The 11751-nt window shown below is 51.4% G+C and overlaps 1 protein-coding gene across 1 annotated transcript; it reads right to left on the bottom strand.

Annotated features, from left to right (window-relative positions):
• Positions 1–3297: 3297 nt before the first annotated feature.
• On the bottom strand, positions 3298–11746 carry LOC128797524 (protein SCO1 homolog, mitochondrial). Its single transcript, XM_053960165.1, has 6 exons — positions 11528–11746; positions 11363–11453; positions 9804–10001; positions 9499–9591; positions 9275–9390; positions 3298–7444 (listed from the first exon to the last, which is right to left on the bottom strand). Exons 1-6 carry the CDS (start codon positions 11744–11746, stop codon positions 7316–7318), a joined length of 846 nt encoding a protein of 281 aa, XP_053816140.1. The 3' UTR covers positions 3298–7315.
• Positions 11747–11751: the final 5 nt, after the last annotated feature.

The following is an 11751-nucleotide window of genomic DNA, read 5'->3' as shown; positions in this document are numbered from 1 at the left end:
GTGAAGAAGAGCTACCACCCTCCATGGCCCCAGGGAAAGGAGATCCATGTCCAAAGGAGGAGGAGGGCTCCCCAGCAAAGTGGTCAGATCTGAAGGATTCATGTAGTGCTTATTAAAAGTGAAGCCCTGAAGATTGTTTTTCTTCTGGTTTTTAATTTATGACTTCCCCCACTCGCTATTAACATGGGACCTGTCCTAGTCTTCTGCTGAGCAGCCACAGTGGGCAGGAATGGACACGTGCTGTGGCTTGTTAAAGGAGCTCATGGAGGGGGAAAAACAGGGACTGCCCATGGTGGGCACAGGAGAAAAGCCAGCTCATGCCAGCCTGGGAAAGCTGTTAGTTTTCATGCCTCACATCCTCACCTTAACAATCAGCCAACCAAAAGCAGGAAGGAGCCAGCTGACATCTCGTATCTCTGAAAGAGAAAGAGTCAAAGGTCAGACTTCAACTAAGCTGCAGCCTCTCCAAAGGCCCAACACCTCTCACTGCAAAAAACGGTGCCTTTTGAGGGCCAGCAAAGTTCACCAGAGACCACTCCTTCCCTGCCCAAGGAATGGCCCAGTGGGGAATCTACAGCACAACTCCCACCACAGCTACAGCCTTGTGAGGCTGCAAGCACGGGGAACAGGACCTGTGGTAGGAGCCTTCTGTCCCTCTGCAGCTCAGTCACAGCATGGCCATGAGCATGGCCAGGACATCAGGAGCCACCAACAAGGGCTTTCTCCCTGACAGCTTTTATAGGCTCAGCTTAGCTCCCCTGGTTCAGCCCCATCCCTATATTTGGAAGGAAGGGATCGACACTCCCGCCTGCTCACCAATTCATGTTCATTTTTTGCCATATACAGTGTGTAAAGAAAGGACCTACTCTTCTCTCCCAATTTTAGCAACTCTGGGATTTTGTAGACTTTTCTTTGGTGGAAATTTCCTTTAGTGGGAACGTGCTCTCCTGCCAGCTACAACCACAGCCAGCACTTCACTCTCACCAGCATGTCAAACAAATGATAGCACAGAAGGGACCTGCCTCACTGCTCCTGCTCACAGATTGCCTGGGCAGAGCTGCACAGTGGTGAAGGAACCCAAACCAGCTCTGTGTGGGGTGGAGAGCAAGGCCATGGGAAGGAAAAAGAGGATGGGGATTCATGTAGGATCAGTTATGGCAATTCTTGTGGCTTACACCCTGCACAGGTCAGGGAGGACAGGATGAGAGGCCATGATTGAAATACGATGTGACAAACATGGTAAATTAGAGACTAATCAGAAAGAACAACACCCAAATCTGGCCAGGGATGGACGGTTCATGAATGTCAAATCATGAATACACTACACAAGTTTAGCTTGAATACAACTTTGGCTGCCCATGACGTTCACTGCCCTTGCTGCCAAAAGGAGCTGCAGAAGCCCCATCACACCACGCTAAGGAGGTTCTCAGACATGTGTGCCTGCAATTCCCACAGAAGGATACTGGGAAAGTGGGCTTTAAATGGAGATCTCCCAGTCCCAAACGTGCTGTTTGTTGGTACAGAGCAGCCAGGCAATGGCTGGCAGGGCAGCACTTGGCAGAACAGTGGGAGCCTTCATGCACAGCTGGAGTGAGCTCCTGGTGCAGGAGAGGAAGGGTCTCCTCCATCCCGAGCCTTTCTGGCTGTTCTGGTCATCTGTCACTGTTGAGCAACCCCTGTTTGCTCTCTGCACTGCATGGACGCTCACCCAAGGCTGCAGGACCAGCCTTCCCTCGGCACAACGAAGCCAACAAGCCTTGTGTGAAGCCAGAAGCCCCCTCCACCCTCCCCAAACAGCTCCTGCCACCTCCCACAGCACCACTCTGAGCTGGAGCACCCTGGGGCACCTGCAGCTGCTGCCACAGCACAGGGGATGTCACCCCTTTCGGACAGTGGCTGACCCTGTTTGTGTTGGCCCGACGAGAGCTGAGCCTGTGAGCTTGCAGCAGAGTCACTGTCACTAGAGTTTTGAAAAACATGTTTCATGTTGCCCTTAATTTCATTTAAGGTCACTAAAAATGGACACCACAGGCACATATCTCATGAACCATGAATTCCTAGAATCCCCCTAAGCCCGGAGGATGAGGGAAAAGCTTATTTTAGCACACATCCCTTGTGATCGGCCCTTTGAACTCAGCACAGTGGATGTGCTGGGAGCAAAAAGCTGAGGCACACCCGACCAGCGAGCAGGCTGGGGCTCTGTCCTGACACCAAATTGCCACTGTGATTCAGAAAGGACATTTCCTGCTCCCAGGCGTGCTCAAGGCGACTGGACCTCACCCACACAGTCACTGGGGTTGAAAAAGACCTCCAAGATCAAGTCCACTTGTGACCGATGCCCACCTTGTCACCCAGCCCAGAGCACTGAGTGCCACATCCAGGCCTCCTTTGGACACCTCCAGGGATGGGCACTCCACCACCTCCCTGGGCAGCCAGGGTGTTTGACCACCCTTTCAGAGAAGAATTTCCTCTTGGTGTCCAACCTGAGCCTGCCCTGGCACACCTGAGGCCGTTCCCTCTCCTCCTGTCCCTGTTCCCTGGGAGCACAGCCCGACCCCCCCGGCTGTCCCCTCCTGTCAGGAGTTGTGCAGAGCCAGAAGTTCCCCCTGAGCCTCCTTTTCTCCAGGCTGAGCCCCTTCCCAGCTCCCTCAGCCCCTCCTGGTGCCCCAGATTCTTCCCCAGCTCCATCCCCTTCTCTGGACACACTCCAGCCCCTCCATGTCTTTGTTCTCATGGGGGCCCCAGAAGTGGACAGAGCACTCCAGGTGCCTCAGCAGTGCCCAGCACTGGGGTGGTCACTCTCCTGGTCCTGCTGGCCACACCATGGCTGGTACAGACCCAGCTCTCCTTGGCCTTCTTGGCCACTGCTGGCTAAGTCCCCACACCCAGCTGCAGAAGCAGAACAAAGAGAACCCTCAGGCAGCGGCAGCCACTGTCCTGGTTTTCTCTTGCTGGTTCAGGTGTCCAGGTGGGAGCAGAGTGCAGGAAAACAAGTGGCACTGAGCACTGACCCACGGCAGCTGCAGGTACATCTGCTGCTCTGTGCTGCCAACATCACAGCAGACACAGAGCTGTCCTGAGGTGAAGGTCACGAGGGTGCTGTCACCATTGCCTTGCAAGGCTCTCTCGTCCCATCCTGGGGCTGCCAGGGAGCTTTTATTGCTGCCCTTCATTCAGAAAAGGGCACAATCAGAGCTCAATATACCCCTGCAAATTAAAGGTGGATTTACTGGTTGGTGTCTATCTATTTTTGCACAAAGAACTTCGGGGGAACAAGAAGGTTTTGTAAGCTGCAGCTGAGTAAGTTCCCTGGCACGCTGAAGGAACCTGCTTTATTAAACTAGTAATACACAGCTTAAAACATGGAATGAGTTGGCTCTTGCACAGAGACAGGTGCAATCATTCCTGCCCAGGTCTCCCCAGCACAAATCTCCACAGCAACATGTACAACTGATGTAGAGCTGTGAGAAGTCAGGGGCTAGACACTCCACCACCAGTATAACTTCCTTTAAAAAACATCAGTTTCCAATTGAACCAAACCAAACTTTAAAATTCTCTTCTAGCAGGCAAATAGCCAGCTTTTTGCCTTTCCTTTTAGGCCAAACCTAAGAGCAGTCCAGTAAAACTTGGGGCTTGTCAGTTCACGTCTAAAGTAAGGACTGTGGCCATTCCCCCCGCAGCACAGACCAGCACATCTGCTTCACTGAGTACAGACTCACTGCCCCAAGGCTGGGGAGCTCCTGAGCAGCCCCAGCACACACTGTGCTGGAGCCACAGCTCCTGGAAGCTCCAGGTGAGTGCACTGCTTCAGCAGCAGGGGCTGGAAAGCCTTGGTTGCAACCAGCAACCTCAGGGCATTGGGACAGGCTGTTCCCAGCTCTGACTCCTCAGCAGTCCCTGCCTCGCTTGTTCCACCTGACTGAGAACACATACTGGTTTGCAGAGAGGTGCTGAAGAGCCCAACACAATTCTCAGCCTCCAGCTCCATCCTGCAGTTCACTGAAGACCATGTGAGAGCCTTCATTCATCCCAGATCCTGGCTGTGGGCTGATGGAAGCACACCTTAGGAATGCCAGGTCGGTGCTGGGACCAGGCAAGTCTGACCAAGTGAGAAAAGGCTCAGAAAATGTAGATATCTTCAAAGGCACTGCACAAGGGGGGAAAGAGCAATGGCATCTCCATCCACACATGACCTTGACCCAAGCTGGAGATGAGGAAGGCTTGCTTTCTTCCTCAGGCTGTGAACAAGGATGAAGTGGCTCTGGGTGGCTGCAGCAGGAGGTTGGACTACAGACCTCCTGAGAGTCCTTCTTATCCGAGTCCTTCCATGATCTGGACTGAAAATGCAACACAGGGCTTTTGCAGTTGTTTAAGGTCACAGACTCTGCACCTCTTCAGGCCCTGATTCTGCCCAGGCTGGTGCTGAGAACACTCCTGAAACAGCCAAGCCTCACCCGTGTGGCTTAAGTGTCACTCATTAGCTGAGCTCCTCCATGGGCTATGCAGGCAGCACACGAGGAATGTGTTGCCTTCCTTGGGTAGACAAATGGAGCCAATCCACATTCCTCAGACATCCTGTCACTGGTCCCCAGCCTGGGATGGCAGCAGCTCCTCAGCTGGGGTTATGGATGTCAGCCCCTCGGAGGAGATGCTGCTTTCCCCTGGTATTGCCAGGCCAGGGCTGGGTGTGCTGTGGGCACCAGGGGTCCCTGCAGGCCTTGGGGAGCACAGGTTCACCGTGCACAGCACCAGGCTCTGACAAATCTGCTTCCCAAATGAAACCTGTCACCTGGAACAGTTTTCAGAGAGGAGACCCACTTGGGCAGCCTGGCCCTGCTCAGCCCCACACCAGCACCCAGCACGGCCCCGAGAGAGCAGCCCTGTCACAAACCCTCCCTGCCAGAGCTGAGCTCCCTCCCTGTGGGCTGGGCACTGCACTTGGGGGTACAGGGAATTTGGGTACAATGAGTACAGGGGGAGTTTGCTTCATTTCTAATACTGGACTAGAAAAATACTGAATATCTGCTGACAAAGCATCTCCAAGCACCCCCAGCACACTCCCTTCCCCTGCTTGAGCAGCTCTGTCTCCTCCCAGTGAGTGCTTAGCAAAACCCTTGGGCCTCCTAAACATGCAGGGAACACATCTGTGCTCCCTGCTGTCACTGAACAGGGCAGGGAAATCCTAACAGTTGTCTAAACAACACCTTTTTTTGTTTTGTTTTGTTTTAATAAACAAACAAAACTCCAAATCAAGAAAAAAGAAAAAAAAATGCCAGAGAACAACAAAACCCCACAACCAACCATGACAAAAATAAAACTCCTCACTTCCAAAGAAAGTCTCCCTCCTGGAAAAGCCAAGGGAAAAGTAATTGGCATGGTCAAATTGGGAGGCTGAAAAAGCAGGACATCAGTGGCTCCCACTGCCATGAGGCAAGGGACAGGTCACTCCATCTGAAATCTTTCTGGGCCTTTGCCACACTTCCCCCCAGTCTGCCACAAGCTTCCTGGGTCAGCTGGTTCTGCCTTTCAGGGCACAGAAAAACAAGGTAAAGGACACAGCACTGCTGCCAAAACATTAGGGAGAAGACAGGAATCCTGTATTTGTCTCTGTGGTACGAGTCAGCTGAAATGAGCTTTAGAGAAATCAGTGTAACAGGTGACTCTTCCCTGGCTGCAGGTCATGTGCTGAATTTGCAAAGCCTCAGGACAGAGGTTTGCCTTGTCCAAATTCTGCTTTAACTTGGCTCAGCTGTAACAGCAATTCTTTCTTCTGAGCAGGTGCTTCTAACTGATTTATTTTTACTTACCACTGCTTCATACAATCATGATTTTCCAGACTGTCCTCTGAGCAGAAAAGGTATTTGGCCCTATCAAACTGCTGCAATATTTAAAATACAGGCCTGATGTGACAGCAGAGACCTTGAGAAGGGCAGACAGAGGCTGTTGTGCAGAGCACAGCCACAGGATGGTAAGAGATGGGGCAGAGATGGGCCCTGAGGACTCCACAAACACAAACAAATCACAAGGGATCAGATAAATACAGACCTGAAGGTGAAACCCATGGAAGAGAGCAAGAATCCAACATGTGTAAAAATTCATGAGATGCCACTGCTCTGAAACAGGTGAAATTTACAGTTTTTCACAATTTTGCAAAGACAGAAAATTTCCACAGGCTTTGCACCTTCCCTTGGATGGGAATGTTCTCTTCCAACCCCCACAGTCAGAACACCAGTGCTACCTGCAGGAACACCTGTGTTCAGTCTAAGACCCTCTGGAACTCACACCAAGAGCTGTTCTGGTTTGTCTCCTTTGGGCCATTCTCTGAGGTTCAGCTTAAAAAAGCACATTCAGCTCCCGATGTGCATGACTAGAAATAAATACTGCTTTCTAAAAAGAAGGAAAGCAGAGCAAGTTTGACCAGTATACAAAGTTCTGATGACATTCCAGTCAAACCTAAGGAAATAAAAATATATATTGCCTATACAAATCAATCTTTATTTTCAAATGCTGCACTGCATAAAATGTATCTGATTGCCAGCCCTGTGCATGGACACAGCCCCCATCCAGCCTGCCCACTTCCCCTAGCACAAGCAGAGCAACTACACACACCATCATCTGCACCAGAAGAAAAACGTATTTGCAACTCAATTCTCTTTTCCTTATAAGTGAACAGTGTTCACCTGGAAAAATCACCAGAAAAAGACAATTCATTTCTGCATTCAGATGAAATGATCAGGCTTGCTACAGGGCTGGTCCCATGTGTGGAAGCTGCTGGTGCTTTCAGTGCTCTTCACCTTCTCAACCTGGATAAAGCAACACTCTTAAGGCTCCCCAGCTTCTAACAGTGCAACTGCCTCTCCTAGAAAGCAAAACAGTGCAGAGAAACCAGAGGGCAGAGCTCCTCTGAGAACGCCATGGCCCCATCAAGTAATGGCTTTGCATCAAATAATCCTCCTGCAGTGACTGCTGTCCTTGCCAGACCAGCAATTGTTTTACCAGCAATATTTTCCCAGCAACACACACGTTCCTCCCAAGTGAGAAGTGCTTTCCATCCTTTGCTCCCAGCAATGTTTCAGAGAAGTCCCAAATTTTATTCTGTACCCGAGATCTTGTTGGAAATTATATCCACGGGGAAGGCTCTGTAGAAATTTTTGGCAATGGGAATTTGCAGAAACATGGATAACCTTTCTTATTTGGAAGAAAGGAGACCTGCTTGACAGGATGTTACACTTGTGTGCTTCTGCTTTAACTCCAATGTCCAATCACAGCCAAACCCACAGGTGACATTCACAGCAATCTTTGAGGACCTTCTGCTTTAGGATGTGTATTTTCTCATGTGTGCAGCAATGGAAGCAGAAATCTCAGCACTCTTCTTATTCTGGCCATAGTAGTCCACAAATTCACCATCGGGGCCGAGGAGGTACATAATTATTGTGTGATCCACCTGCAGGAGAGCACAGCCAGGCTTGGTGAGAGACCACAGCATCCCAGAGGGGAAATGTGGGATCGGGATCGGCAGTGGGACACAGGGAAATGCGAGATCAGGAGAGGGACCAGCAGTGGGATACAGGAAAATGCAGGATCGGGACCGGCAGTGGGATACAAGGAATTGTGGGACTGGGACTGGCAGTGGGATATAGGGAAATCCAGGATTGGGAGTGGCAGTGGAATGCAGAGAAATGCAGGATCGGGACCAGCAGTGGGATACAGGGAAATGCGGGATTGGGATTGAGACCGGCAGTGGGATACAGGGAAATGCGGGATTGGGATCAGGACCAGCAGTGGGATACAGAGAATTGTGGGACTGGGACCAGAAGTGGGATACAGGGAAACGCAGGATTGGGATTGAGACCGGCAGTGGGATACAGGGACATGCGGGATCGAGAACGGCAGTGGGATACAGGGATATGCGGGATCGGGAATGGCAGTGGGATACAGGGACATGCGGGATCAGGACCGGCAGTGGGATACAGGGAAATGCGGGATCGGGACTCGCAGTGAGATACAGGGACATGCGGGATCGGGACCGGCAGTGGGATACAGGGACATGCGGGATCGGGAACGGCAGTGGGATACAGGGACATGCGGGATCGGGAATGGCAGTGGGATACAGGGACATGCGGGATCGGGAATGGCAGTGGGATACAGGGACATGCGGGATCGGGACCAGCAGTGGGATACAGGGACATGCGGGATCGGGAATGGCAGTGGGATACAGGGACATGCGGGATCGGGAACGGCAGTGGGATACAGGGACATGCGGGATCGGGACCGGCAGTGGGATACAGGGAAATGCAGGATCGGGACTCGCAGTGAGATACAGGGAAATGCGGGATCGGGAACGGCAGTGGGATACAGGGAAATGCGGGATCGGGAACGGCAGTGGGATACAGGGAAATGCGGGATCGGGAACGGCAGTGGGATACAGGGACATGCGGGATCGGGAATGGCAGTGGGATACAGGGACATGCGGGATCGGGACCAGCAGTGGGATACAGGGACATGCGGGATCGGGAATGGCAGTGGGATACAGGGACATGCGGGATCGGGAACGGCAGTGGGATACAGGGACATGCGGGATCGGGACCGGCAGTGGGATACAGGGAAATGCAGGATCGGGACTCGCAGTGAGATACAGGGAAATGCGGGATCGGGAACGGCAGTGGGATACAGGGAAATGCGGGATCGGGAACGGCAGTGGGATACAGGGAAATGCGGGATCGGGACTCGCAGCGGGATACAGGGACATGCGGGACAGGGGCGCCCCCTGCCGGCGCACTGAAGCAGCCTCACCCATGCACATCCCGGACATTCCAATTGGATTTATATCAAAATTAACTCCACTGCAAATTCATTTAAATGACGCTGCAAGCGCTGTCTGCACCTAATCGTGACAACATCTTTCTCAGCAAAGACACAACGTCCTGGCGCTGGAAGCCGTGACTGCTCAGGACTGAAATACAGCTGTGCTCTGAGTTCAGTTGCATCAGAAATGAGAAACCACAGCAACTTTGGAGCACATAGGAAAAGAGCCAGTCAAATATGTTACAGATCAGAATTGCCAGGCTTGCTAGTTCCTGTGCTACTGTCGGCATTTCTGGGATTGTTCAGAACACACTCTGGTAAGGTGCTGAGCTTGTAGGAGGGCACTGTGGCTCAGACAGGTGCATACCACTGCACACAGGACTTCACAAAATATCCAACAGCTGGTTTTAAAATGTTCACGCTGCTCTTATCCACAGTCTTTCAGTAAGCAAAGGCTGCTTTTACTCACTATGTAATCGTTGTCCTCATCCTTGGGCCCTTCGCTGTAGTACACACGGTATGCTTTAGCCACTTGGTCAATCTGTGCCCTGCTACCCGTCAATCCCACCAGCTTCGGAGAAAATTCTAGACAGAAAGAAGACATTTACGCATTTTGGTGAAAAGAATCCCTTCAAGACGCTCCTTTTTAGTGCTCTACATGCTATGAGACACGGGGGAAGAAAGCAGGAATACCTTTGACATATCTGGCAATGGCTTCTTGGTTGTCCCTCTCAGGATCGATGGTGATGAAGAGTGGGGTCAGATTAGGCAAAGATGGAATTCGATCTGTGATATTAACAATTATTATTTACTTTAGAAAACCAGGTATCATCTCTCATCTTCCTTCAAACAAGCCCACAGCCATGTAACATCAATCCAAGCCCACCCCAAGTGACTAGACCATTTTGTGCAGTTTTATTTATGCAATTTGTGAAGGAAGCAAGCGCCATGAAATACAACGCTCTGTGTCTGCGCTTCCACACCCTGAATTCCCATACCGATTTCATCCACCACTGCAATCATTTTCTCCAGTTCATCAGGACAGATGTCAGGGCAGTGAGTGAAGCCAAAGTAGATCAGCACCCACTGGCCAATGTAGTCCCTGCTGGTCCTGGGCTGTCCCTCGTGGCTCACGAGGGAGAAGGGCCCTCCCAGCAGCGGCTTCCCAATGCCTCGGTTTCGTTCCTTCTCCAGTTCTACAAAACACAAGTGGGAATCAAACACACCCATGCCACAAGGCACAATGCTTCCCATGTCAGCTGAGTCAGACACTGCTCAGGGTCATGTCAACATCCACCAACGCCTGGCATGCAGAAACCCAACGTGCACATGCCTTCCAGAAAGTGCTCCTTTCAGACAAAATCAAATATATCACTAAATTCCTTTGAAACATGATATTATCTTTCATTGTTACCCAACTGCATTTTTGTTTAAAAAGGGAAAAAATAAAGTCAAGCTATCTGGCCTGCTGTGAAACAGCGAAACCAGCATCCCCTGAAAACTGAGTACCCTAAAAGCTGCAATGCCTCTGTTTTCAACTGTAAAGGAAAAGTGTGAAATCCATGAAAAGGAAACGTGTGGGCAGCTGCTGGAGGAGAGGGCAAAGCTCACAGGCTGCATGGCAGGAACTCAACGAGCCCACAACACCCAGCTCCGTGTCTGCACAGCATAGGCTGGCACAACTATTCCAACCCAGGAACTTTAAAACGCTGAGCCTTGAATTGCTTTACATTTTTGAAAATCTCCTGCGGCACACCCATAAACACAGGCACGAAGTGGCCGTGTGGCCAAGCTGTGGTACAGTGATGATGCCCAGGCAGGTAAAACACATCTGAATGTGTGAAAAATGCGTATTTTATGATTGGCTTTTAGCAAATATTACAATGAATATTATATGTGTAATGTTAGAAAGTTATGCTGTATTAATTCTCTTAAGTGGTGTGTTAAATATATTTTTAGGCTATAACACAATGTTAAAATAGAAATTATGCTATGTAAGATACTTTTTAACTAGCTCAAGAAAGAGATGAGATCATCAAGAAACTCCTTGCACAGAGATAACAGCGAAAGGGCCCATAAAGAGTGACAGCCTCCTTATCAGAAAAGACAAACATCCTTCCACCTTCTCTCCGTCTTTATGGAACCACCAGGATTAAGGGGAAGAAGTTGACAAAAACCAGAAAAGTTCTTAATTTGCAAGGAATTTATGCATCATGTATGAGATATATGAATATGCAACGGGCTGTTGCTTTTAAGGGTTATTCCTTTGTTCACAAGGCATGTTTTTGGCAGCTCAGTGCCCAAAAACATCCGGGTGTCTGTAATTCTTTGCTTTCTATTGTCTTGTAACTGTCCTAACTCTAAATTTTTATCCCTCTAATAGTATTACTATTTTTATAACCATTCTATCCCTATTAAACTTTTAAAATTTCAAAACCCAAGTGATTCGGCGTTTTTCACAGAATGCAAAACCCACATCACCTAAACACGACCAAACGCTTCGCCTCGAACACGAAACCGCGGCGCCCCCGGCGCTCCTCCCGCGCCCCGCACTCACTCTCCTCCTTGCGCCGCTTCACCACCTTCATGCCGGCCAGCAGCCCCCCGCCCAGCACCGCGGTGGCCGCCAGCGACCGCCACGACACGACCTGAGGGGGGACAAGGGTTTGGTGACTGCTCGGGGCACGCAGCGGCCCGGCCCGGCCCTGCCGCTCTCACTCACCCGCCTGTGCGCGCCCGCCCGAGGGCCGCGGCCCGGCGGCAGCTGCGACAGCGGGCGGCACCGGGGTGCGGGCAGCAGCGGGCGGCACCGGGGTGCGGGCAGCAGCGGGCGGCTCCGGGGTGCGGGCGGCAGCGCCCGGCCCCGCACGGCCGGGCCCGGCAGCGGCCACAGCCCCGCGGCCGCCCGGAGCCGCCACAGCCCCGCCGCCGCCCCCGCCATGTTGC

This window comes from Vidua chalybeata, chromosome 19 (assembly GCF_026979565.1).
Source record: "Vidua chalybeata isolate OUT-0048 chromosome 19, bVidCha1 merged haplotype, whole genome shotgun sequence".
NCBI lineage: Eukaryota > Metazoa > Chordata > Aves > Passeriformes > Viduidae > Vidua > Vidua chalybeata.
The sequence above is the reverse complement of the archived record's forward strand: the minus strand, read 5'-3'. Positions and strand labels throughout refer to the sequence as shown.